Source organism: Salarias fasciatus, chromosome 11 (assembly GCF_902148845.1).
Source record: "Salarias fasciatus chromosome 11, fSalaFa1.1, whole genome shotgun sequence".
Classification (NCBI taxonomy): domain Eukaryota; kingdom Metazoa; phylum Chordata; class Actinopteri; order Blenniiformes; family Blenniidae; genus Salarias; species Salarias fasciatus.
Genome location: NC_043755.1, coordinates 6,591,567 through 6,619,053, shown reverse-complemented (window position 1 = coordinate 6,619,053; position 27,487 = coordinate 6,591,567). Strand labels below are relative to the sequence as shown.

The 27,487-nt window shown below is 45.2% G+C and overlaps 2 protein-coding genes across 9 annotated transcripts; both read right to left on the bottom strand.

The window, feature by feature from the left end:
- Positions 1 to 5,967: 5,967 nt before the first annotated feature.
- Positions 5,968 to 20,207, bottom strand: atn1 (atrophin 1). Of its 7 annotated transcripts, XM_030103055.1 has the most exons (11): positions 20,192 to 20,207; positions 16,855 to 17,077; positions 14,894 to 15,029; positions 14,283 to 14,384; positions 13,804 to 13,923; positions 10,770 to 13,612; positions 9,945 to 10,161; positions 8,306 to 9,809; positions 7,240 to 7,407; positions 6,947 to 7,127; positions 5,968 to 6,070 (listed from the first exon to the last, which is right to left on the bottom strand). In XM_030103055.1, exons 3-11 carry the CDS (start codon positions 14,918 to 14,920, stop codon positions 6,037 to 6,039), a joined length of 5,196 nt encoding a protein of 1,731 aa, XP_029958915.1. In that variant the 5' UTR covers positions 14,921 to 15,029; positions 16,855 to 17,077; positions 20,192 to 20,207; the 3' UTR covers positions 5,968 to 6,036. The 7 variants fall into 7 exon arrangements, with proteins under 7 accessions (XP_029958915.1, XP_029958914.1, XP_029958919.1 ...); XM_030103054.1 differs by lacking the exon at positions 20,192 to 20,207 and having other exon boundaries at positions 16,855 to 17,173; XM_030103059.1 differs by lacking the exon at positions 20,192 to 20,207 and having other exon boundaries at positions 7,264 to 7,407; positions 16,855 to 17,173.
- Positions 19,585 to 27,293, bottom strand: LOC115397006 (gamma-enolase). Of its 2 annotated transcripts, none has more exons than XM_030103159.1 (13): positions 27,184 to 27,293; positions 26,404 to 26,489; positions 25,968 to 26,063; positions 25,785 to 25,843; positions 25,610 to 25,679; positions 25,373 to 25,506; positions 24,905 to 25,127; positions 24,630 to 24,827; positions 22,835 to 22,911; positions 21,676 to 21,800; positions 21,469 to 21,577; positions 20,304 to 20,362; positions 19,585 to 20,142 (listed from the first exon to the last, which is right to left on the bottom strand). In XM_030103159.1, exons 2-13 carry the CDS (start codon positions 26,486 to 26,488, stop codon positions 20,073 to 20,075), a joined length of 1,305 nt encoding a protein of 434 aa, XP_029959019.1. In that variant the 5' UTR covers position 26,489; positions 27,184 to 27,293; the 3' UTR covers positions 19,585 to 20,072. The 2 variants fall into 2 exon arrangements, with proteins under 2 accessions (XP_029959019.1, XP_029959018.1); XM_030103158.1 differs by lacking the exon at positions 27,184 to 27,293 and adding an exon at positions 26,960 to 27,083.
- Between the last annotated feature and the right edge of the window lie 194 nt (positions 27,294 to 27,487).

Genomic DNA, 27,487 nt, shown 5'->3' with positions numbered 1-27,487 from the left:
GAAATTATTTATCAGCATCAAAAGCTTTCCCCTCTTCTTATGTGCTGCCATCATCTTCACCACCAATCCTCCGGTAAACTGTGCTATTAAAAATATGTGTTCAACTTCATGAATATTTGATTTCAAACTACTCCGTCTTTAATAACAACATGCTGCTCACCTCATTTTTCAAACCCGATATTGTGTTTACTCTGACAGAGGCTTTACACCAAAGCTGATGATTTTGTGTTGGGGTCTTTTCATTTTGGTCTCATCTGCACTTGTCTTTTCTAGAAACCAGCAGGATTGGGGGGAAAGGTCTGGTCCAGGAGTAATTCTTACTCTTCGTAGCTTCGTAGCTGTATTGAGTCCATACATTTGTATAAATGAACACATAACATGAAATTTTGGATCTTCCTCGTCTTCTCCCAAGCAGATCCTGTCGGTTTTAGCCTTCCTTACTTTGGCCAAGTCTCTGAGCAGTGAACATCTTGTTCTTGTGAACACTGCAGACAGGTTGCAGTTTTGGAGTATAACAGCACGGGAGGATAATGAGTTCCTGGAAGCTTCATGTTTGATGCTTCTCAAAACGTTGGCAGTTGATTTGTGTCTTTTTTTTTCTCAACATGTTTCTCATTGGGTATTTACAACAAAACATTTGATGATTCTGTGATCATGACCCAATATCTTAGTAATTTCAGGAGTGCTGCATCTCCCTGGAAGAGCTTTTACAGTTTTTGAATCTGTTAGATCTTCATTTTACCTGAGTTAAAGAAACTCCCTAATCACTATGGACAGCACAAAGTGTTGATCTTCTTTGGGTAAATCCTGATTATAAAAATGCACACCACCTTATATGCTTAAATCCAACAGGCATTCAGGTTTGTACAGCTTAGAGTTGGATTTTATGAATAGAAATGATGAGACTGTCAACATACTCCAAATAATTGTGCAAAAATGTTTAGAAAGGGGCAGTTCTGACATGACCGCAGAGGATTCAGGTATGTTATGGAAGATTCAAGTAGATTATGATAAGAAAATATGTATATTTTGGTCTTTGTTATGCAAAGACATTTGGGTAACACTTTACTTGAAGCACCCCGGTATAACACATTATAAGTACATTACAGCACTGTATAACTATAGTTATAAACACTCATAAATGATCACAATGCTTTATAACATCAGGACCTAACCCTAACCCTAACCCTAACCCTAACCCTAACCCTAACCCTAATCCGATGCTGTATAGTGAGTTATAAAGCATTGTGATCATTTATGAGTGTTTATAACTACTTATAGTGTGTTATTTATACCGGGTGCTTCAAGAAAAGTGTTACCGAAGTTTGATTAAGCAACTAAATGTTTGCCGTTTTCAGTCCAAGGTGAGAACTCCCATGAAAGATGGGAGTGAAATAGACACCATCACATCTTCACAAGTTGCAGCTCTTTGTCTTTAACAACTGTTGGGGATAAATATATGATCTCAAATCCATAATTACTTGCAGTGTGATTTCAGAACCAACAAAGCACTGCTACACATTTTATGAATCAGACCATTTGTTTTAATCTGGTCTGTTTATGGTCATTTAAAGATGCTCTGCAACACCTTCAGATCGTCTTTCTCCAGACTGGGGTAAGCATGAGGCTGGAAGGGACGGATTGTTCCAGATTGTTGTTGATCCAGGTGAAAGATCCAAAAGAGTCACTTCTCATCTGGCAATTGTGCCATTTTGCAATGTCTTTAACTTTATGATTGTTCGTGTTACTGTGCCTTTCTCAGTGAATGCTGCAGATAAACTAAGGAGATGGTGTGATATTATAATCATACAGTGAATTCTGACATGGGAACACTCTAAATAGCGGGCTGCTACATTTTTTTTTATTATTATTAAATGGTTAAAAGCAGGGGTTTGTGAAGTGTGGGGTTTCATCTCAACCAAGCTGCTTTTCCCAAACTTCCACATTACACATTCTTTATCAAACAAGCAATGTTTCATTTACTGTTAAACATTTTAATATTTTTTACAGTAAATAATATTGATAGACTAAAACAAAGCTCTTCTTGTGAATGTTATTTGTTTTAAATTAAAAATATTTGTAAAATCGGTAACACATTTTACTTGAGGCACCCCTGTATAACACAATATAAGTATATTATAGCATTGTATAACTATAGTTATAAACACTCATAAATGATCACAATGCTTTATAACAGGGGTCTCCAATTCCAGTCCTCGAGGGCCGCAGACCTGCATGTTTTCCATGTCTCCCTGCTTCAACACAGCTGATTGCAGTGAGGCTCGTTATCAGGCTTTCTGCTGAACTTGGTGACGAACCTTCATGAGATTCAGGTGTGTTGAAGCAGGGACACATGGAAAACATGCAGGTCTGCGGCCCTCGAGGACTGGAGTTGGAGACCCCTGCTTTATAACATCAGTACCTAACCCTAATCCTAACCCTAATCCGATGCTGTATAGTGGGTTATAAAGCATTGTGATCATTTATGAGTGTTTATAACTACTTAAAATGTGTTATGCCGGGTGCTTCAAGTAAAGTGTTACCGTAAAATCTTTATATGCAGATGGCAGCTGCTACGTGTGAAGTGGCTTTGCTGAAAAAAATAATTTGTGACAGATTCTCAAGTGTCATAAAAGGGACAATCATGTATTAATAATGCAAAATCAGAGATAACTGAATGACGTTTATGCAGCACATATGTACACATATTTCAGTTAATTTGAAGAGCTTGTATCGATGTATGTACTCTGCCATCTTTTACACAAATGTAAACTCAGACAGAAACCATAGCATTACTTTGAACCATTTGAACATTTGCCAAAAAAAATAAAAATGATCATAATTTGGGGTGTGAGCCAAATCAATATCATGTTTAAAGTCTGTGGGAAGTTAATTCAGGTTGTTTAGTGCTGCGAGAAGCTCAAAACAGAAATATTCCAACAAGTTTTTGATATCTGAAAATGACTTCTCGGAGAATGTTCATTTCTGGGTCTGTCCTTTGTGGTGCTGCTGAGCTGGATCGCATTAAACTGAAAGGTGTTTCCAATATTCTGCTCCTCTCATGTATGTCACTGGGGTTGCCAAACTCTCAACATAACACAGCCCAGCTCAACACTTCTGCAAACTGAGAGACGAATACAAACTTTCTTCAAAACCTTCTCCGTCATCTCAAGCAAAGCTAAAGCTTATTAGCTCTGTTAAAGGCAGAATATTTGGCCGTCCCGTTGCGCTGGATCACATTAGACTGTACCAGTGTGTCTAATGAGAGCGCCGACTGGTTCCCATTGACAGCTCTACAAAGACATCAGTGGTTAACTTTATCATTGACCTTGTCATTTTAATATGTCATATTGTTTAGTTGTCTTCTCAAATGCGTTAGGATCCTTTCTGGTTTCCCCCAGTTTGAGATTGCCTTTCTGTTCTTGTCTCATGCTTCCTCGATTTGTTTAGTTCTGACAGGGTCAATCCTCCTGTGAAAACACGCTGCAGCCACTGGGAAGACCCAGCAATAGACCCTCATGAGACAGGCTGGTTTTACCCTACTGATGATGTGTTGTTGCATTAGTAATTCTATATACACAAATAAGATTATTTCTAAGATGCCATGACATAACATGTGTAGTGTAGTGTATTGCTTTCACCTCACACACTGAGGGTCATGGGTTTGGGGAATGCGTGTTTTCTCCTGCCAAAGTGTGATAACATGCATTTGATGACGTTAAAATTCACCTTGCTTAAGTGAGCGTGTGTGTGAGTGTGTGTCTCAGTGACATACTGGTGACCTGAAGCAGCCTTTTGTCTGTTGTAAACTGGGATCAGCTCCAGCTTCCTGAAACCCTCTTGGATCCAGCGCTAAAGAAGATGGATGAATGTTTATTAGACTTCCAGTTTTCTTCTTTTGTGAGGGATGAATTTTAATCATTTTTTTTTTATGTAACATCTCAGATCACATGTACTTTGAAATCATTCTCGTATCCTCGGTTCAGAGACTCGACGTTGGGATCCTGTCATGGAGGATGATGCAGCTGATTCAGGAAACCACGTGGATCCTCTTCAAAACTCTGTGACATAAATGTTACCTGACATTCTGTGTCACAACTAAAAGTGGATCACGGCAAAAGAATAAACATTATTTGTCCCAGATTTGGAGAACAACAGCTGCTAATAATAACCTTTTTTAATAAATCCAAACTATCCAGACATGCGGACCCACGCTCCATATAAGATAAAACCCAGCGTTCAAACGAAGCGCTCATGTCTTTCATCCGCACCTTCCTACATGTTCTCGACCGTCCCTGAGAAGAGGACTGATGGAGAGCTAAGAATAACCCCCAGATGTGCCGTCACCAGGAGGGGAAATCAGATTTGTCCCGCAAGAAGATACTTTACATTATGTTGACACACTTATTCAAGGTGACTTTTAACGACACACCGCCCACACACCACCACCTCACCAGTGTGTCCTGTACACCGTATATCTCATTATAAGGCTATCAATCAGTTGTCAGTGAGTTTTATTGATTTTTTTATATATATATATATATATATATATATATTGCATGGTTGGATGAAGGTGCAAAATGAATTCCGCCAGATTAAATCAAAAGAAAATTAAAAGCTGGGATAATATGAAGTTTGTTTCACCGGGGGCTCGGAGCCGGCGCTGAGAAAGTCTCAGAATGTTAGAGGCCGTATGCACTGATCCATATCTGTCTGAAGGAGATTCCTCTGGCCGGACACACACACACACACACACACACACACACACACACACACACACACACACACACACACAGCCTTGAGCCCTCAGCAGTCTCCGTAAATCACACTCTCACAGCTCCTCCTTTCTTCCTATTTTTTTTCTCCTCTCTCTCTCTCTTTCTATATATTTTTCTCTTTTCATTTTTCCAGTGCGGCGTGGAATGCTCACTCTACAGGGTGGCTGGTGTTCAGCGGAGCGACTCAACTCCCATGTCTCGCACTCATCCCATGTGTCTCCTATTAGCTACACTCACCAAGACAGAGAGGGAGGGAGGGAGGGAGGGAGGGAGGGAGGGAGCCGACGGAGAGAGAGAGAAGGGGAGTCAGAAAAAAGAGGGGGAGGGGGAAAAGACAGAGAGAGAGGGAGAGAGAGGGAGAGAAAGAGGAATTTGATATGCTTTGTGCATGAGTGACTTGTATAAAACAAAGACTGGGGAAAAAAAACCCCTGAATGTATGTGGAGGATGGCGGGGGCGGGGGGGGGGGGGTGAAAGCTGTGCAAACATAAAGAGTAGAGAAACTAGCAAAAAAAAAAAGATTATAATTTATTTCCAGATTTTTTTGCCTTCATTTGCATCTTGTTTCACAAGTTAAATCGAAAATAAAAAATAAAAACTGACTGCCATACCATGAAAATGTAAAAAAATAATACAAATAATATGTGCTGTATATATAATTATATCATTATCAACAAACAGACGACATTAATCATAATAACAATACTATTGATCAGAAACAGAAACAGAACACTAAATTGCTGGTCTCATGCATATACAACGCCCCTCAGATACAAAAGAGGGGGTAATTACTAAAAATAGAACCAAAAGTTCCACCAGGTCAGAATAAGCGCCTATAGCTACATGCAATGACATAAAAGAGACTCATGTACACATTCCTTCTGGCATCAAGTATTTTACACATACTGTACTTCACTATTGCCGCCCCATCTAATATACTGTACAGAGCACAATACAAAACAGGACTGGAGTCGGAGAACGTGATGCAGGAAAGCGCTGGAGTCTGGTGCAGTCAGCGGCGGCTGTGTGCAACATCTTCACGCCCTCCTCCCTCGTCGCGTTAATCCTTCAAAATCTTCTTGTTTCCGTCAACAAATTCCCCGTCCATTAGTCCGGCTTTTGTTGCAGGTCTTTGTTCCCTTCATTGTTTTCAGTGCTTTTGTTTTGCTGCAGTTTGTTTTTTTTTTTTTTTTCTTTTTTATTTGCACACTATCTCCGCGTGGTTTTTCTCCATGCCGCTCTTTGTCGTGCCCCTCCCTCACAGGGTCTTGTCACTCTCTTTCTTCAGGTGACTGAAAAGTTAAGAGGACAGAATCGCGTCAGTTTGGAGCCAAAACTTCAGGCCAAACTATTTCTGCTGTGATTTCAGACGCATGCAATAATGTCAGAATGCGAGTAGGTGAGTTGAAAATGTTTTCCCAGAATGCTGTATTCTCTATATTTTAAGAACAAAAGTTTTAAATGAAGACATGTTGAAATCAAACACTTTATTACTAAACAGAATGCAAAAATATTACATGAAGAAAACTCAGATATAGCACAGCAGGGCCGACAGTTATGATGCTTCAGATGAAGTCAATATTTCCACAGTGAAAGCTTTCTTATTTTTTCCCATATCAATATCTGTTATTCTAAAATAAAAAATATTGCCTCACATATAAGTTCAAAAGGCATTTTGCTGGTGCTCAAAGAAAATATGTTTGATCCTCTCTAAAGTAATTTGTCAGAAGTAGGGACACGATGTCCAGGGAGAGGGGGTAAATTCCACTTATCTCCCACAGCATGTCGCGCCCTGATTATGATGCTTCTGAGGAGGCCAGAGGCTGCAAAATGTCACTGACGCTGTTCATTCTTTCACCGTGCAAGCTCCATGGCGTTTGCTCACAGTCGCTGCTCCATGATTTATCAGGACAAAAAAAAAAATACTTTAAAGACCCATTTATGTATAGAAAATGAACCTTTTCCTGAAGTGCTGAGTTACAAATGTTGCTACACGAAGAACATCAACTCAGCTTTTGATTCAGGTTTGAGTTTTGATAACAGTGGGTTTAGGAATGGCCAGATCTGGTGTTTCCATATCATTGATTTGAGAAAAATTAACTAAATAATGAAAAAAATGGAGGTAGAATTCCAGATAGGACACATTCAGTGTCTGTAGTGACGGCTACCTGTAATACTCGTCCTGGGTGAGGGAGTGGTGGTGGTGGTGATGGATCCACTGCTGTTCCAGGGCCAGTCTCTGGATCTGCAGCTCTGCGCTCTGGGCCTGCTGCATGGCCTGGAGCTGATGGGCTGCTGACATGGGACCAGTGAGGGAGGAAGGCTGGGGCAGGTCACGGAAAGGAGCGCCTAGCGTCAGCACGCGGGAGAGAAAAGGTGGGAAGCTCAGTCATCGTCGTCAGCGTCAAATTGACTCATTGTAGACATTTTCTGTTTTAGAGAAGAAAAACTGAACGAGTACATGGACGAGGAGCCTTCTCCTCACCGAACAGCTGTTGGCGGAGCACCTCGCTGTCAGTGAGGGGGTGAGCCAGGATGGGCGTGCCGAGTGTGGCTCCTGGGTAGGGGAGGCGTGCCAAAGGAGACCCCGACGTCAACGGGTCCATCAGGGGGTGAACCCCGCCCGCCGCTGGATGCCAGTGATGTAATAGGAAATACAGGAATTATTTAATAAGAGTCAAAGGACTTTTGGAACGATGTAGAAAAGCATCATGGTATCTTTGGCAAATGTTGAAGAGGAACATAAAGGCTCTCACATAGTTTAAAAATACATTTGAATAAGGTGAATGTCGGGTTTGGAAGAGGTTTGTTGTTACCTGACCACAAAATGCATTTTATGGTCATCTGCACCACAGCACAAATAAACCAAACATGAGGCTGATGTCAAATTACAAGCATAAAAGGCTGTAGGATGAATGAACAATTCATCTGGAAGCTAGCCATACGGTATAACTTGGGATTTCGGGGAACTGCTTCTGAGAATTATGGAGGCAAAAAGCCTGGCTGGTTTTAGACCAGCGGCACACTTTTATTCTGAATCTAACTCGGCAAGAACTATAATCAATCTGTGATTGCAGGTGATGCTGGTTATTGTCTATTCATACATTCAGAATTCACTTTCTACAATGTATTCATGCTTTAGAAATACTATTTACAATCGACTAACAAAGGATGACCCCTTAGTGGGCTTTGTCATGTATTGCTAAAAAATATTGTCTGATATAATACGCAAAACACTATATACATGTGAAGGTTTGAATTTATTAGGAAATACTTATGTCTTTGGAAACAGCTCTAAGCAGTGTTTGCCAATTTGCAACTGTCTACAGCTTCTGCGTGAGATTGAAATAATATTACATGCAGAACAACTCTGTCACTTTTTTAAATGTTTCTACAGAGTAAATTTCTGCGTGTGGTAACTTAGAAATGGAATCTGTGACTTTGGAGACGGTAAAAAGCATGTGAAATTGTTAAAAAATATGACAGTTGATAGTGACAGCGACACCATTGTTAGTAGCAGTTGGTACCTGTGTCTTGCTGGTGCAGGTGGAGATGTGAGTGGATGTGTGAATGCTGGTGATGATGAGGCGTCACGTTCAGCATCTGAAGGCGCCCCAGATTCTCTCCTCCGCCTCCTCCTCCTCCTCCACTCGCTCCGCCACCTCCACTTCCTCCTCCTGATCCACCTCCGGCACTCCCTCCCCTTTCTCTCTCTCTTTCTCTTTCCCGCTCTCTTTCCCCAAAGGCCGGCAGAGCTGCCCGGTCCCGCTCCCTCTCCCGCTCTCTCTCTCCGCTCCGTTCTCGTTCGTAAGAGGCAGGGGAGCGAGTGGGAGTCGGGTAGGTCTCGGTGGGAGCGGCGGCGGCGGGGGCCGGTGGCAGATGAGAGGACAGGGAGCTGGGGAAAGAGGAATGGGGGACCGGGTGATGGAGTGAGGCGGCATTGGAGGTCGGGGGAGCAGGCTGAGAAGGAGCTGGCGGAGGAGCGGCGGGGGCTGATGGGGCAGCTGGCGGGGCGGACGAAGGGTGAGAGGGCAGAGAGGACGGGAGGAGGGACGAAGGGGGCGGATTGGACAGGGACTGTGGGGCAGGGGGGTTCGGAGGTCGGGTTACCGGAGCCAGGGTCGGGTTCTGAAGGTGTGGGGGGCCAGGTGGAGCTGGAGGAGGAGTGCCATAAAGTGACACCTCATTAGCCGCGGCTGCGCTGCCGCCAAGAAGCAGAGAGTGCGCATGGGCGTTGGCGTGCGCGTGGGCGTGGGAATGAGAGTGAGCGAGAGCGAGTGCTGCAGGATCGGGTATGGACCCCGGTGGGTACACTCGCTCATCACTCTTGAATTCAAACCCCGGCTTAATTCGATCTCGATGTGCGGCCATGGCGTGCGGAAAGCCGACTCCTCCCAACCCCGCACCCCCAATCCCACCGTGCACGTGGCCTCCCGCCATCCCAGGGTGGCCACCGACACCTGGCCCACCTTCAAGGCTGCCCCCATACAAAAAGCCCAGTATGGCTGCTGCTGTGGCTGCGTCAGTGGGCAGGTGATGGGGGTGGCCTAAAGCATGATTCTGGAACTGAGGGAGGAAGAACGACGGGTGGACGTGAGGGTGGCCGTGATGCATCTGTGGATGGTGTGCCTGTGCCCGACTCGCCGCCCCGAGAGGAGACATGGTATGAGGACGGGCGTATTCGCTCAGAGTTCTCAGCGCTGGGGTGTCAGGGCCCAAATAAGGACCTCCTAAACCAATTCCCAGGGCCCCCTGAGGGCCTCCGACCACCGCTGATGCCCCACCCATGGACGGTATGAGGAGGGAATGGGGAATGGAGTGAGAGAGGGAGGGATGGAGATGGTGTGTCGGAGGAAGATGAGCATGGGGGTGTGAATGATGAGGCTGGGGGTGAGGGGGAGGATGGGGGACAGGGTTGCCCGAGGAGGAAGAGGAGGAAGACGAAGGGTCCAGGATGATGGAAGAGGAGGAGGGAAAGAAGAGAGAGGAGGCCTGGCGGCCTCCTCCGGCAGCGCTGACGTCCTTCTGCTGCTGCGGAGAAAAAAGGAAGAAGACGGTAAATCACATGTGCTCTGATCTGCTTTCCTCCCCTCCCATTAAACTGATCAATTTTATCTACATTGAATCCATTAAATCTGACATAATTATTACCCTGGATGTGCTCACCTGTAGATGTCGATCCAGCTCCCTCTCGCGCTCGCGCTCCCTCTCTCGCTCCCGTTCTTTTTCTCTCAGGTCCCGGGCCCTCTGTTCGACCTCCCGACGAGCCCTCTCAATCACCTCATTCCTTTTTTTCCACAATTTGGAGCCGTCTAACGGGACGAAGAGGACATCGCTGCGGGCGCAGGAGTTTCCGCTGCCTCGGTCAAGGACCTTATGAAACCTAGAATCAGGACAGAAAGCAGTAAAGTACATCATCATTACAACCATCAGGAGTAAGTATCGCCATCAAATGATTGTCATTACTGTTAATTGCAGAGGACTGACAATAGAGTGCTGCAGGAATATGTCCTAAAACCTGGATGTCAGTCAGTATTTCAGTGGATTAAGCAGACTTTTCGGAATGGAGTTGTGGTTTGTGGCCTATACTGAAAGCTATGGTTAACACGAGCTTACTAGATTTTAGTGCCTTATTCCCCAACGTATGATACGTAATTAAACTCTCCACACATGGTTTTTGAGGTTTTTCTATGACTTTAAGTCATCACATCCAAGAATTAATACTTTCCAAGCCTCATGCTTGTGCAAATTATTCTCATGAAAATATTTGCATTGTGTAGTTTACTTATAGCCTACCACAGAACTTGTAAGGATAATAATAAGGCTTCAAAAAAGTGACACAAGACATTTGAACATTTTATTCTATACTATATCTTGAAAACCCTTCTAAAAGTTAATTGGATTTTCGTTTAGAAAATTTGGCCCGTGCTAGCTTCTGTGTTGTTTCGCATTCATACTGCACTCTGTCAGAAGATACGATCTTAACCTTACCGTGCTGACTGGCTGGCATGGATTGGAATGTCGACAGGTTTTGGTTCGGGTGAGGGACTTCTCAACACCGGCGGTGGGCTCTCGTTTTCCTCCCTCTCTTCTACTGGCTCCTCCTTGATGACAGGTGCGGGAGGCGGACCCGAATCTGAATGTCCATCTCCACTTGGAAGAGCAGAGCTCGAGGCAGATGTGGGGATGCTGTTATTGTTGGTGGAGTTACTGAGAGGAGGAGGTCCCTTCGAGACGCTTTGAGGCGAAAGTGACTGCGAGTTGGTATTGCTGTTACTGGATGCGCTACTGTTGCTGCTGCTGTTTGCCATGTTGCCACTGCTGTTCCCGTTGGAGTGATACGTCCCACTGAAAGGGGGGTGATTGTTCAAAGTGCTGTGAAAAGGCGAAGGGCGGCATCCAGGTGAACAGCTGGCGGAAACGCCTGGTGCGGGAAGGGGCATGTTGGGTACAGAGGAGGAGCCAGGAGGGAAAGATGAGAAAGCTCCCATCTGATTGGTGGAAGGGCTGGGCAGGGGCGATAGTGGCGTTGGTGGAGTCTGCGCCGAAGACTGGTAGTGTGGGGGACGTACTCCAGGTGCCATCACCGATGTAGGAGGCTGCGTATGGGAGGACTGCGGTGGTGGTAGACCAGATTGAGGTGGCGGAGGAGGGTAAGAAGTATTTGATGGGTGTCCATGATGGCTGGAGGAGGAGGACGGCGACAGTGCAGGAGGCTGATTTGGGCCGACACGGTTTTGGTACAAAGCGGACTCCCGCAGGTTTGAGTCCCTCTCTCTGTCTCTGGGCCCTGACTGGTAATGAGGGTGAGGTGGGTGGGGGTGTTGGGTTCCTCCGGGCCCTGAATACTCCCGTCCCATGTTTGGAGTTACCCCAGGGGAGCTTAAGTACTCTCGATTTGTGCCAGTGGAAGGAGGCGCCCCAGCGGGAAAGTCTTTTCCTCCAGTGGGAGGATACTCTCTGTGAAAGTGGTCTGCTCCAGAGGAGGGCGTTTGTGCCTGGTCCATGGGAGGAGGGAAGTCCCGGTTCGATGAGTTTGGGGGATGCGGGTGGGGGTGTGGGGGCAGGGAAGAATGGGAAGAATGACTGGGATTGTTTTGGGGTGATGCAGGTGGGTCACGGTTCAACATGGGGGTGACAGGTAGCCCGCTGGTTGAACTTGGGGGGTTTCCCTGTGGAATGGAGTTGCTGTTACTGTTACTGTTGCTTACAACCTCTCTTGTCTGGCCCCCAAACTCACCCCATCTGCTTCCATCTTTGTCTCTGGGATGCCCCCCTCCAGTTCCAGTGGGGCCAAAGTCTCTACTCTGGTTTTGGTTTGGCATATTAAATTCCCTTCCTCCTTCGCGTTCCCTTTCACGCTCCCTGTCTCTGAAAGCTGGACCAAAGTCTCTTCTTTCTGGACCTAAATTAGGCCCATCTCTTGTTGAACCTTGAAACTCACGGTTCTGACTAGCCGGTAGACCCCCAAAGTCCCTGCCTTGTATGCTGTTGGGTCCACCCATCCCACTGCAAGCAGTATTGCTATTTGCCCCGCTACCATTGTTACTGCTGTTGCCAATTGGAGTAGAAAACTCCCGGCTGATCTCCCTCCCCCCACACTCCCCCCTCGCTCCCCTCTCTCTCTCTCCTGCAGCCCCCCTCTCTCGGTCCCCTCCCCCTCCAGCGTACCTGGGAAGGTACTCCCTGTGGGGGTGAGGGTGAGGATGGGGGAGGTAAGAGAGGTGGGAGGAGGAGTGGCGAGAGGACGGAGGGTTGTAAACAGAGGGAAGTTGCTGCTGTTGCACTGGGGGCTGGTGCTGTGGTTGGTGTGAGTGATGGTTGCCAGGGTAACGGGTGTAGCCCCAGCTCCCCGGGCAACCAGTTGCTGTGCCACCCTGCCAGCCGGTGGAGCTGTAGTGGTGAGGGTGGGGAGAGGGCTGGGCCTGAGGCTGGGACTGGGACTGGGACTGGGACTGGGGGCTGGTCTGTGGCAGTAGTGATGGAGGGGTGGACTGAGTCTTTTCCATGAGTTTGTCTCCTTTTTCTGTTTTGTCTCTTTCTGTCTTAACCTCGGCAGGCAGGTTTTGTCCCCCGAGCTCCAAGGGCTTCAGGGCAGGTGGAGGAGGAAGCGGAGGGGGCAAAGAGTGCTGAAGGTTGGAAGTATTGTGGGAAAATTCCCCTCCGGAGATAGTTGTCTTGGTTACGCACTGTGTGCTGGCTTTGGGAGTCATTCTGTTGCCGCTGAGTGCGCCGTCAACAGACGCCGGTCCACCATACTCGACTTTACACATCAATTTGGAGTCCAAGGAGAAATATGACTTCCTCCCACTATTGCTGTCATTTGATGAATCTCCTGCTCCGCGGAGCGAGGGAGTCAGACCGGATGAGGAGCAAGGAGTGGAGGGGGGCTTGAGAGATGAACAGTCCTCAATTCTTGCATCTACATCTCGCTTTTCCCCATCACCGCAGGGCTCCTCCCCTCGCCCCTCTCGTAGCACCCTCCTGTCCTCTCCCGCCATCTTCCCTGCTCCACCCTCTTTACTTTTCTCCCGGTCTCCTTGCTTTGGTGAGTCGGGGCCATCGGAATCAGAGTCCAGGCTCCCCAGAGGTGAAGCGGAAAGACTTGGAGATGAGGAACGATTGTCCTGGTCTATATCCCGCCCGCTGCTCAGACTGCTACTGCTATTGGCCAGGCTCCCAACAACTGAACTCCGGCTGCCCTGGGATTGGCCGTCTTCATTGTCGCTCTCACGAGATTGGCTGGCGACTGAGGTTGGAGGTGGAACAGTAGAAGGAGCTGAGCTGTCAGTCGAGTGTGTTGATGTTGGGGGGTTTGGTGTAGAAGCCGAATCCTGACAACAAAAAAATCATTTGAGGATGAAGGGAAAATTCATGGTTTGAGAATCTGATGAAATTGGGCTGCTGATTTTAGTAAAAGCAGATAATACAATTTCATATGGAACAGTGTTTTTTGGTTAATTTAGCTGAATCAAAGCTTTATAATGGGTCTTTATATAACAAGTTGACGAAATGTAACACAAACCTGAACTTTCTGCCTCTTTGGAGGAGACACAAGTTCCTCCCCCTCACTCTCTGATGAATCATGCCCTTGTGATCTGCGACTGAAGCGATTTCCAGCCAATTCCTCACCAGCACCTCTTTGCTAAAACAACACAAGACTTTTAATTCCGTAGTGATGCTTTTGAATCCCTAATAGGCCTATATCTGTTTTTAGAACAAAGCCACCACAATTGCACACACGCGCACACACACACACCAATTTCAAACATGAAACATCAAAGATTTCACAGTGCGAGGTGTAAAACACACAACCGAACAATTCTGACACTGCAAGGGTCTGTCTGTGGCAATCATACTGATGACTCATACACTGACAGCAAACACACACAGTTTAATATACAGACACGGTTCTTTATTCTTCTTGACTCTTGTACTTGCGTGCATACATGTTAATTTACGGTGAACAGAGTTGCAGGAAAACATAAAGGAGGGGGTTCTAACCGTTTGTCTGTCATTGCGTTCAGAGCGAGTGGGGCTAGTGTGCGGGCGTCTGCCCCTTCTCTCCTCACTTGCCCCCCGCCGTCGCCCACTGCGCATGGGCATCTGCAAAGCAACGTAGAGCAAAAACAGGCGAAAACATCAGGTGGAGGAAACGATCAAACGGTAAAATGTGGCACATTCACTTGACTAAACCATGTACGCTTGTTTAAATTAGAAAACATGCTGATTACGGTGGAAATACAGTTAATTGAAGTCCCCCAAAATTAAAAATAAATAAATAAAGGTGGAATTGAAAGTGAAAACAAGTGTAGAGTAAAAAGGAACAGGGAGGTGAAGGGAATAATGCAGAGGAGGCCAAAGGCAGAGGGACACAGTGAGAGGATTAATTGTAAGCAATGGAAAGAATTATGTTTAAACATAAAACTGGCTGTCTTTAGACTAGATTGTTGACTTCCCAAGCTTATAATTTACATCTTGACTGCTATGAAATATTATCACATATTGGAGTAATTATGATGCAGCGAGGCTACTAAATGCACTACATGCAAGAATGAGGCAGGTACACAGTCCCTGACATCACTGTGAAGAAAAGACGCAGGCCTGATGCATACCGATTCTTTGTGCGTCCTTGTTTTCATTATTTCGTCTTTATAACTTCCATTTTACAACACAAGCCATTGTAAGGAGTGAACTGCTTCCAGTTGCTTACTGACCAGGGAGTGTTACACCATGAGAGCTACAGAAAACCTGCAAAGAAGCATAAACAAAGAAGGCATGATTCAGTCTGCATGGGAATCCCACTGAGAGCTCAATGTTTGGCATAAAGCATTGGTTCAGGAAAGGATGCAGTGATAAACAACATCACTATCTGCGCTGAGCGCGGAGCTCAGGAATTTGTAACATCATGAAAAACATGCCAGTTTACAATTGCTACAATACAGCTACAGCATTTAAATTCCCAGCATAATTCACACTGTATCAACACAACTGCTGTTCACGATGCTGGCAACAGTCTCCTCTGCGCCCTCTGCTTTCACCCACAATAGGTCTCACTGGCAGGATACACCAATTTGAGCTCAACTAAACCACAGATAATACATGCTGAGGGGGGGAAAAAAGCCTCTCCTGATTGGTAGACTGCATTTTGGGATCCCAGTCTGCAGAAGAAGTCAAGGGAACATCTTGGGATCAAGGGGCCACACCCCCTCCTTCCACCTTCACTACAACAACCCAAACCCACATCCACATGTGGTTAACCCACATGTCCTGGTTATGGCCAGCAGAATCACATGCTTATTTATCCAGCATCCCATTAGGGAAATGTACAACGTCAAGATCATTTATCCATGTGGCTACACTTCACAACATAGGTGGACTACTTTGCAGGGGCCTGTCTAATCCATTCATTCATGTACCACTATGATGAAAAAATGGCTCATGTATATTGAATGAGGATATAAATAGTGCACACTGCTGGATGAAAAAAGAACAGTTAGCACAGCTAATGCACATGCACACTCTGCTAGGTAGCAGTAAATATGTGTAAACGCATTTATTCAAAGCAACCAATCCCCTGTAAATGCTGTAGCAGCTACGCTACACATGCTATGCATTAATTAGAGCATGCTGCAGTGACTAGTTCAGTCTAAAGAACAAAATCTTTACTAAGCATTTGTAATTTAAATAGAGAGACATACTTGAAGGCGATGCAGAGTGAGCACATACCCCCCCTAATTAACAGACATGACTAAGTTCATGACACAGGAGTGGAAAACAGCCAGTGCCTTCTGGCTTTTCTGTACACAATGCCTCTCAGTTACAGGTGGCTGCTACCGGCCTCTGTCTGTGGTCCACCGGCAGGTCCTTGACCATGGTCAGTAAACAACTAGGACGCAAACGCATCACCAGCAAACAGCGGAATTAACACCCCTATCGCCACTGCACGGGAGGGCAACAAAAAAAAAAAAAAAAAGAGCACGGCACATGCATTATCAACAAATTGGCCAGTGCATGTGATGCAAAGCAGCAGCATGCAGTTGCTGTGCTTACATCACCAGCGAGCGGGCACCGCAACGACTCTTTCTTCTTTCTCCCTGCGAATGTTATTGATACACATGCAGAGAGAGGCGACCGGCCAAAAGCTGCTCCCGTGAAGCCTCTCGCAGACTACCACGGCGGAGCGCAGTCCGCCCGACGACGGAGGAGAGTCGTGCACAGCAGCACATACATGTCCACGATCAGAATGGATGCCTGTGCAGTGCTGTTTTTCAAGACCCTGTTCATCTTAAAAAAAAAAAAAAAAAAAAAAAAAGGAAAGGAAAAAAGAAAGATGATATGGAAATGGCGAATCATGGCATTTCGCACCGGCTCTCCCTTCCCTCTCTGGAATGTGGGTGCGCGTCGTGCACTCTATTAACATTAATTCACCGGAGCATAATTCAACCATAACGCAGGAGTAAGATGATCATTAGCGCACAAAGGAAAAAAAAACAGGGAGGGAGAAGCACAAACGTGGCCGGCAGGAACAAGCTCCAAATACAAAAGTATAAGCATCCATTTTCCTTCTCCTTACCTATAATATCCAGCGATGCGTGCTCCCACTCTCACTCTCCCTTTCCTTTCTCTCCCTCTGTTTTGTCGTTTTATGTTGCACGCTGACACGCACACCTCAGAGCCCAGGCGTCTGTCAACACGAGCTTCTGCTGGCTCATATTGCAACGGGCTCCGACCATAACAATAATGCAGAAGAAATCTCCTGCTTTTCGTTGCAGGACGAGAGAAGAAGAAGAAAAAAACTGGAAAAAAAACCAGGGGTGCCAAGTGAGGACTGTACAAATTGATGCGTACCCTAGCCTCTTCCCCACCCCCTTTCGCCCCCTTTTTCTCTCTTGCCCCCCCTTTCCCACCCTACCTACTCCCCCCTCTTCCTCTAAGACGACTTGCACTTTTTTTTTTACACTCCTCTCCGGTTTTTACAGTCACTATTTTTCGCGGAGGGGTGAGCCGGAGAGAGGGATGCACGTCGGGTGAGAGAAAGGGAGAGAGGAGAAGGCGTGATTTGCATAAGGAGAAGAGGGGGAGGCTGGAGAAGGAGGAGGAGGAGGAGAAGGAGGGAGTAGTGAAGCAGGGAGAAAGAGGAAGAGAGGCGCAGAGAGAGGGCCAAAACTCTGAAGAGGGAGGGGATCTGGAGGGAGGGTCTCTTCTCTTCGTCTCTGTTGCCTAGTCCCTCCAGAGTCACCTTTACTGTATGGAGAGGATCTGCTCGGGCTGAATAACTGTCCACCCCGAGGAGAGGGACATGTCCTGCGGGTCTTTGTTCCTGAGGGCTTCACGCTGAACCAGGAGCTCGACAAACACACATGAAAACACACGATTTCACCAGCAGTCTTCAAAAAAGTGAGGGCGGCTCAACAAAGACGCTCCTACAACTCGTTTATGATAATTAAACAATTGAAAAGGCGTATAAGTCAGTGTGTGTGTGTGTGTGTGTGTGTGCGCGCGCGCATGTGTATGTGCGTGTGCGCGCGTGTGTGTCCAGCAGCTTCTAGTCTGTCTGGGAAAAGCTTGCAGCGGTGTGTCCAGTCAAGCGGCTCTGCAGACCTTCTCTCTCTCTCTCTCTCACACACTCTCTCTATCTCTCTCTCGCTCTCTCTCTCTCTCCCCCTTCACGCAGCCCCCTGTCCCGTCTCCTATTGTGTGGTATCCATGGCAACCCGGAGACTGTGCGCAATGCGCACGCGCGGCTCCAGCGCTTGCTCCTTCATCATCATCACCATCATCATCACCAGTAGCAGCAACAGCGGCAGCGGCAGCAGCCAGAGCCACGAGACCCGGCCGGCTCGCGCTCCCTCTGTCGCTCGTTGCGCGCCACGACAGCGCGTGCAGCTGATGACGCCGACCTACCTGAGTGGGAGCCTCGCGTGCGTGCAGATGTGCTGTCGTCAGGGTCAGATGTGAGCTCGAGGCTGTCCTGCTCAGCCACGACGTCACCTTTTATTAGCAATAAATGTTTATACGGGGAATGTTTTGCATTTATCCAAACCTTTTTTGTACAGCTCACACAGTGGATTTAAACATTTAAACCTTTCCTCTTAAACATTTCCTTCTGTATTTGTTTCTACACCAACAATTTTACAGTTGTGATTGAAATAATAATCGAGCTCTTTGTTTTTTTCATTGTTTTGACTTGTTTTTAGGTTATTCTGAGCTCCCTCAGTTTAATTTTGCTCTGAAATCCCTTTCAAAATTATTATTGGTTGATAAATAATAACCATTCAAGAGACCACTTTACTCGTTTTGATTATCTTCTATATGGATATTTCCCTTCATGTGTTGGTGCATATCCACCAAATCAGATCAAATGTATTATATCCCCAATTATTCTTCAACTAATTCAAGAAAAAAAAAAGAGCCCACTCAACTGTAAAAAAATATATGTTTTGCTGTACACTTCTGAAAGACCCTGCTTTAAATAATGTGTTTTAAAGAAATGACACCACATAAGAATATTTATTCAGGGCCTCCTGCTACCATAGGTTAGAAAAAAAAACACGAATAGAGACTTTCTTTGTTTTCCTTTTAAAGATATTATTGCATTTTTTTCACCTCACCTCTTATTTGTTTTGAAGCTAATACAGCAGCTACTGCATTTAAAAATAAAATGAAAAGCATCCCAAACAGATTAGAAGAGTTAATAAATAAAAAGTGCGGATGTAGTGATATGTTTTCTTGATTTTGTCACGAGGGCTGCCTTGACTGCACAATAAACACACACAAAAGACACTTTGCGACGCATGAAAACCCTGAATTAAATCCAGATTTGTTTTTGCCTGCTTGTTAAAGATGTGTTGTGACAACAGTCTGTCACTGAAGTACAGCAGCATGTTTGACTCTGATTATAGACTCCATTTAATACAATTAATTGAAATTAAATGAACTTCTGCTTGCAGATCATTCTGCAATGATGAACTACGCCTTGACATTTCTCTGCAAATTACTCGACTGTCATAACGATCAGGCTCAATGATAGTGTTATCACTGTGCAGGTATCAAGTACGGGTTTAGTTCATTTTTGTTTCATCACACAGGAGCTGCCAAATGATTTGGTTCTGGAAAAAATGCTTTCCTACAATATTTCTTGTTTGATTTGATCATAGGCCTGCAGAGTAAAATCACCTCAAAGCACATGTGTTTATTTTCCTGCTTGTTTTATAACTAATTTAATGATTAGCCACCGTTTTAAATGTTTATGGATTGGGGTAACTGTACCCTTCAGAACAAATACACAAGAAGCTTCTGCTTAGAGGAACATAAATTCATCTTTTATTGAGTGTAACCTTCAACAGACACAGATAATCACAATTTTTCAGCGAAGCGAAGGAATAGGAGGAGAAGGCGGCAACAACATGGCACAAAGATCAAAACACATTTGCAGTGAGTGGAAAGGAGACAGTCGGAGGGTTTGGGAAAGAGAAAGAAACAAGCCCATCAGGGGAGGCGACACTGCGCTGAGATGTGATACACTGATTTCTCTTCCCTCTGTAAGGCTTTGTTTGGGATTTGCTGCAGCTGGCCTCGGTCACTTAACTCGATCACTTGCTTAAGCGTCAGATCAATATACAGTAGCTACACTGCATTATCCTTGCATTTAATGTATCTGCAAACTAATTAGTCTTAATGCTTTTAATTGTGTGTTTAGGGCCATGATAAAACAAGTCGTCTTTTCTCAGTCTTATCTATCTGACATGGAAATATAACATGTACTGTATGGATGGGTGCTGCTAATGGCTCTCAAAGCGCACTGGGGTTGCGGAAGTTATGCCCAGCAAAGTGGGCCTGGTCTCCCAACTCTTCCTCAATCCTAGGAGGTAGAGGAGGAAAAGGGTTTTGAAGAAGACAGAGGGAAAAACAGAGGAGGAAGAAAAACATGAACGTGGAGGAAAAGAAGAGAAATATAAACAAGGAATGGGCGATATTAGATTATTTTGAAACATAGATGCAGCACATGCAATGAAAACCCACCTCATAAGCTGGTTGTATTTGGCCAGACGCTCAGATCGACACGGAGCTCCGGTCTTGATCTGGAGGAAGATAAAAACACCAGAAGATATTGATGATATCCAACATTATCGCCATTCCAGAGCAACTGACCAGTGGTGGTCCGGAGGCTAGAGAAGTGGACTTGGAATCGGAGGTTTGTAAAATGGAAGCCCACTGTGAGTTCCCAGCAGGACCTTTGACCCCTGCTGCTCACACGGGTTGCCCACAGCTCCCAGCATGCACAGCTAAGGTTAAAGGAAGGAATTTTCCCAAAGGGATCAATAAAGTATGCTTTCTTTCTTTTCTGTTAAAAAAAGGCATTGATTCTTTTTTTATTCTTTTGACTGATCAGCAGTGTTAGCAGTAAACTACTGTGATAGCAGCATTAAATATCTCTCATCTTGGGGTGGATATATCAGCTATGTCTCCATTTAATATTTAGACATCCAAGTAAGAATGCACTTTTTCCTCAGCTTGCTTTTAATGGCTCAAGTAAATATTACACTTTATAAACAAAGTGGTTTCATTTTCTTCTGTCAGCATTAATAACAGTTTGTCCGTCCACTCGGTTGTACTGTTCTCTTCAACAACTGATTTTTCAGTGCTGTTAATAAACAATCCAACAGAACTGTGATCAGTTTCAGTGGAACAAGACAAGAAGAACACTATTCATCATCAGTTTTCATATGGACTGTAATTTTTTTCACTGAAAACTGCATAAAGTCTTCTCCTCCAACGTCTTTTCAGAAATATCTTGTCATTTTGAGTTTTATTTTCATCTTGACAGGTGGCAACTTCTCCTAAGGACTAACATCACTTCCACTGAATGGCTCCCTCTGGCATTCAGAAACACAGTAGCCTTCCATGCTGTTTTGTATAAACCAGCTAATAATCACATTGCATTGCCTTATTCAACACTTTATTACTGAACTACATGACAGTTGAGACACCACCGCGCTGTTTGGCAGAGTGTTATTGCTGTTTTTTTTATTGTTTGCAATATTCAGTAGTGTTGCTCTGTCATAGCTGCATTTTGTTTTTAGTTATTTATAAGAAAAAAGCCGAGAACAACTCACAGTATGTATGGATAACATGCACTAATTAGCAAAACAAGAGACAACACTATTCAGGGGCCTGTGTATGTTACCTGTCCAGTGCAGAGCCCGACCACCAGGTCAGCGATGAAGGTGTCCTCCGTTTCTCCAGAGCGGTGGCTCACCATCACCCCCCAGCCGTTCTCCTGAGCCAGCTTGCATCTGAGAAAGCAGGTTTAACAGTATGAATGCATTTGCGATGTTCACAAACGCGGACGTTGGCCTGTGTTTTCGCTTGAGCACACGCATCCTGGACTCACGCTTTGATGGCCTCGGTGACGGACCCGATCTGGTTGACTTTGAGGAGCAGGCAGTTGCAGGCCTTGTCCTCCACGGCTCGCTGTATCCTCCGCGGGTTCGTGACTGTCAAATCATCCCCGACCACCTGCACAGGACACGCAGTGCTGTATGTCGTGTGTGTATTTTCTCTGCCACAAAAGCAGTATCACATATTGTTGTTTATCCAGCTCTGCGGTGGCGTAGTGGTTCGTACACCCGCCTCAGAGCAAGAACGTCCCCAGTTTGAGCCTGGCAGTCGAAAAACAAGCATTTGAGGTTGATTATACACAACAGTGTGAAAAAAACAACAACGGATGAGTCGTTTATTGGTCTGCGGCCCACAGCTCGACAGCATCATGCTGCTCTTGTGTCTGTCTGTAAAGACTCCCTGTAGCTCCCCCAAAATCATGTGTAAATAAACAGTTATTGTCATTCTACTCTGCGTGTCCAACAATCTTTCAGAGAGACTCATAACTTGCAACTTCAAGTAACCAATGTGACACTTAAAGAAAAACAGTTTCAGTATTTCATCAGTTTTTCCTGATGCTATGTGTCACCTGCAGGGCACCTCCTCTTTTGTAGTGTGATGTTCGCCCTTCCTAAGCTGCACATGAGGTGAGAAGGAAAATATAAAAATCACATATTTCATTATTCAGAAGAGTGTGTGGGACTGATCAAAATATTTTTCAGGCAAAAAAAAAAAAGATCTTTGCTGTTTGACATGAAATACTTAGTGTTAAAAGCATGTAATTTTATTCATTCTCAAGTATTACTTACACAATGCTTTGCTATTTTAAAAATCATAACTTATTAGTGAGCATACCTGAAGTTTGTATTGATTTTGAAAGATTTGATCTTTATTTTCACATTTATTCTTTTAAAAGACAAAATTCTTCCTTTATTTTTCTATCTTTTTTTTAAATTACACTAACTAATGCAATGTCTTTTTGTATATCGTAGTGTCTGGGAAATGTTCTTTGAACATGGAAGATTTATGCAGGTAAACAGAACCAAATTCCGAAAACAATGAAATCAAACACCTAAATGTTGAAAAGGATGTTATGAGTATAACTGAAGCAGTATATCAGTTGTTCAACACCCGCTCCACCTCTGGGAAAATGACAGAAAGTGGTTTCTCACCTGGATCCCTACTGAGCTGGTGAACTGAGACCAAGCAGGCCAGTCGTCCTGATCAAAAGGATCTTCAATGGACACCACTGAAGGTAAGAGGGGAAGATAGGTTCATTCTGCAGCAGTAGTTATGTCTCACAGTCCTCGTGCGGCGGCAGCCTCTCTGGGCCTGTTTATTTGGAAATATTTATAAATGTTTGTGTAAGTTTGAGCCTGAAGTCAGATACATGTGTTCACAAACCCAGAGTGGATATGAGTGTGGTCTGTGGTTTCTGTGGTTCCGTGGACGTTACAGCCGCTCGGGCTGAGCTCTGGGTTTACAGCTGGCACGAGGAAACATTGTAAACAGAGCGAGTGACGCTACAGGGACAGAGAAAACCTCAGAGGGAAGTGTACAGGACAAGAAGCAAAAGGCTGTTGATCAGGATTCTGATCACTAAAGCATCCAGCCTGACAGGGATTTATAGGAACCACAAGGCAAACTGACGCATGACCAGATGTGCCGCAGTTTTGGTTCAGGCATCAGGTATTTACCTCCTCAGCGACTGTGATATATGCACCAATGTATGTTGTCTCAGTTTACTATTTCATTTGAAACTAAAATTGTTTTTAATACAAAGGCTTTTTTTTTTTTCCAGAAACAGCCAACAATCATGGTGGATTTAATGAATAGCATTTACTTGAACTGCAGTGTAATGAAGTGGCTGATATTTGGGTTTATTTACACTGAATATGTCCACAATTTAAATTATGACACAAACCATTTAATCTGTAGTTTTTTTAGCTAATAAATGCATTCCTTCTTCTTAGAAAAACTCCTGAATTTAGTTAAGTTTGCCGACAAACTGATATTATTCTCTAATGTAAATTTAGATGAGTAGATTTAAGCAAACATATTGACAAAGCAAAGCAACGTACCCTGTTTAAAAAGTAACGAAAATGAGGAGAGTACTGTTACTCGAGTACGATTTACATACTCTCACTCTAATTCTACTTCAGTGCAAGTTTTTCAGTCCTCCTTCCACTTCTACAAATAATTAATTCTGACTCTCAAGAAGCCCAGGTTATCATGGGATTACAAGTAAGGGCTTTAATCTCTCCACTCACTTCACACATAGCCCCACACACACACACACACACACACACACACACACACACACACACACACACACACACACACACACACACACACACACACACACACACACACACACACACACACACACACACACACACACACACACACACACACACACACACACACTTTCCCCACAAGCAGTTTGCACACCATTGACAGGGTAAAGAGCCACATCAGAGTAGCACCCTGTGTGCCAAATATGCACTGTAGCGCATAATTAAAACCTCTTTAACAAGCTTGTGTGTCAGGAGGGGAGAACAGCCTCTTCCCAGCTCTCTTTTTCTCCTTCCACGGAAAAGCCGATAGAGGAGATACTGAGACGAAAACGACAAAATAATAGGCGAGAGGAGTGCCTGAGAGGAGCGATGCAGAAATACTGACTCTTTCCCTGAAAACAGTGAAATAAAAATGTTTTGATTTGTTATCACATGTTGTTGGTCGGGCTGTCATCCAAAAGCAAGACTGGACATTCAGTTCTCCATCTCAGCCAATGTCAGTGTCAGTGTGCCCTTGGGCAAGAGAGTCAGCCCCAGGTTGTTCCTGCTGGGATCAGCTGTCATCGCTGCCGTGTGTGTGTGTGTGACCATGTGACGCACTGAGACTCCTGGGGTGTGAAAGCATGCTCTACAGGTAAAGTCCATGTCCCATTTTTTTCCCAGCACACACCTGGGTAGTTGTTGATGAAGCCCTGGTAGATGCTGGCCAGCTCGTCAGCGCTGATGTTGCGAGCGGCGTTGGGCGGAGATTTGAAGTCCAGGTCATACTTTCCCTCGCTGAAGAACTCCGAGGCGGCGACGTCCATCCCGATCACCACCTTGTCTGTGAAGCCTGCTTTCTCTATGGCCGTCTTTATCAGCTCCAGTGCTTCAGAAAGCAGCAGAAAACAGATGCTGGTCAGTCGGTGAAGGGACGCTGTGTATTTAGGTGCTTGCTGCAGTTACCTTCACTGTTCTCCTGTATGTTGGGGGCAAAGCCTCCCTCGTCTCCCACGTTGGTCGCATCCTGGCCGTACTTCTCCTTGATGACGTTCCTCAGGGTCTGGTAGAGCTCCGCCCCCACGCGCAGAGCATCCCGGAACGACTCCGCCCCGACGGGAAGCACCATGAATTCCTGCATGGCCAGTCTGTTACCAGCATGCGATCCTCCATTGATCACATTAAAAGCCTAGAGGAGGGGGCAGGTGAGGGAGAAGTATTCATAAGTGCACGACTCGTTCAGGACAGGGGTTTTAAAAGACTCTCTTACAAAGTGTGAATCTCACACACCCCCAAACAGGATGTTGTCTATTGCTTTTGGGACTCATAAGCAACACAAAGCAAAATTTCTAACTGTAATACGCTGTTTGCAGTGAACCCTACGTTATGGCTACAATGAAACAATTACATATGAGTGCAAAACATGCAACTCACAGGGACTGGGAGGACCAGCTCACTGTTTCCAGCCAGATCGGCGATGTGGCGGTACAAGGGGACACCTTTCTCCGCTGCGCCAGCTTTGCATATGGCCAGAGAGACTCCCAGAATAGAATTGGCCCCAAACTTGGCTGAAGGGGGGGAAAAGGAGAGGCAGCGGGTCGTCACTGGTGCAGAAACATGTCAGTTCCCATATATTCCATCACTGAGACATGCGCTGTGAAGAGGACTCACATTTGTTTTCAGTGCCATCCATTTCGATCATCATGTTGTCCAGCTTGTCCTGCTCCAGCACATTGATTCCCTGAAACCAAAGCATTTCTCTAACAAGTCAAAGGGATTCATTTTGCATGTGATCTTGGTCTTTCCTGTGCTCCAGTGTTCTGCACTGTAAACATCTGCGACTCACAGACTGGATGAGAGCAGGTCCGATGGTGTCATTAATGTGAGCAACAGCCTTGGTCACACCTGAGACAGCAGGACAGACATTTTAGAGAACAGAAAAACAGTGCTGACTTTAAAGAAGAGGAATAAATAATAGTAATAAAAAAAGAATTAGAATATTGAAGGAGAGACTTTTCGGAAGGGTTACCTTTGCCCTTGTAGCGAGTCTTGTCTCCATCCCGGAGCTCCAAAGCCTCATAGATGCCGGTGGAGGCGCCGCTGGGCACAGCCGCCCGAAACAGACCTGAAACAGAGTCAGCTGGACTGAAGAGGAATTTCTATCAAGGAAAATTTCAACACAGTCATACTGCACAGATCAACATACTTCATGGAAAAGAGCCCAATTCATGTCTCTACAGTAAAACAGGACTGATGCCTTTTGGAGGACAAGAGAGATGTTTGCAGATGTTGTGGCTGCCAAAGGCTCTCCATGCATGTGAGGGGGAGGGTGATGGAGCTATTTGTTTGTCTTATGCAGCTACACCATCAGATTCTACTGGATCTTGTGGCATCTTTGAAAAAATTACATAAGATCTTACAGTGATATTAAAAACAAACCATTTCAACTGAATTTATTCATTAACCTTTTCCTGTATGCAGATCAACTTCCACAGTGGGATTCCCCCTGGAGTCCAGGATCTCCCTGGCAACAATACTCACTATAGACATCCTGTAAAAAAAAAAAAAACAAGGGAACATCACAGGATCATTCCTCTATTCATTCTGCGGATTACAGTTCAGAGCTAGTATTCTGAGAAAGAATCACAGACTTGCTTCATTTTATTCAGACAATGAATCGTGAAGTGGGGCAAAGGAGGAGGTGTCTCAGAATATGGCCGCACAACAGAAATGTTCCCTCAAACATCGACGGCAGTCACGAAAGAGCTTCTGACTGCAGCCAATGGAAGTGTGGCGGTGCTTCAATTTCACATTAGTCACAAGGACTTCACACTGTCTTCTTCACATGAACACACATTGTGATGATGGTGACGCAGCCTTAGGGATGGGGAGCTGTGGAAAACAGGCGCCGGAGGAAGACACACACACACACACACACACACACACACACACACACACACACACACACACACACACACAAACAGCAGGAGGAAACACACATCAGAAGCAAATAATGGGTACCTGCTTTGAAAAAAAAAACCTACTGTCGGCCTGTTCCAAACCACAAGTTCAATTTCTGTTCTGCTTCAGTCAGGCACTGAGGAGGCGAGCCAATGGAGAGATGAGGTGAGAAAAACAGAGGTGGAAGAGATGAGGGAAGAAAGGGGGGGAGGAGGAGGAGGAAGAGGAGGAAGCTGAGAGGGATGGAGGAAACGAAGGAATAGATCAATCTTTTTAAACGTTACCTGCAGCGTGTTTGAAGCCTGGTGGAGAAAGTGAGCGGATGTGGGCGAATGAGAAGGAGCGACAGAGGGAAGGGGAGGTGGGAGGAGAAGGGGTGCAAACGTATGACACACGGGGGGAGGGGGAGAGTGTGAGTCATTGGAAGACGGAGAGAGGAGAGGAGGGATCGAACCAAACAGAGAAAGAGGAGGATGGAGTAAAATAGGGTGCAATTATATGGATTCTTGTGTGTCGGTAAAAATACAGGAAAAAAATAAATAAACCAAATAATTATTGCTGTTTATTTTATTTATTTATTTTTTTTCA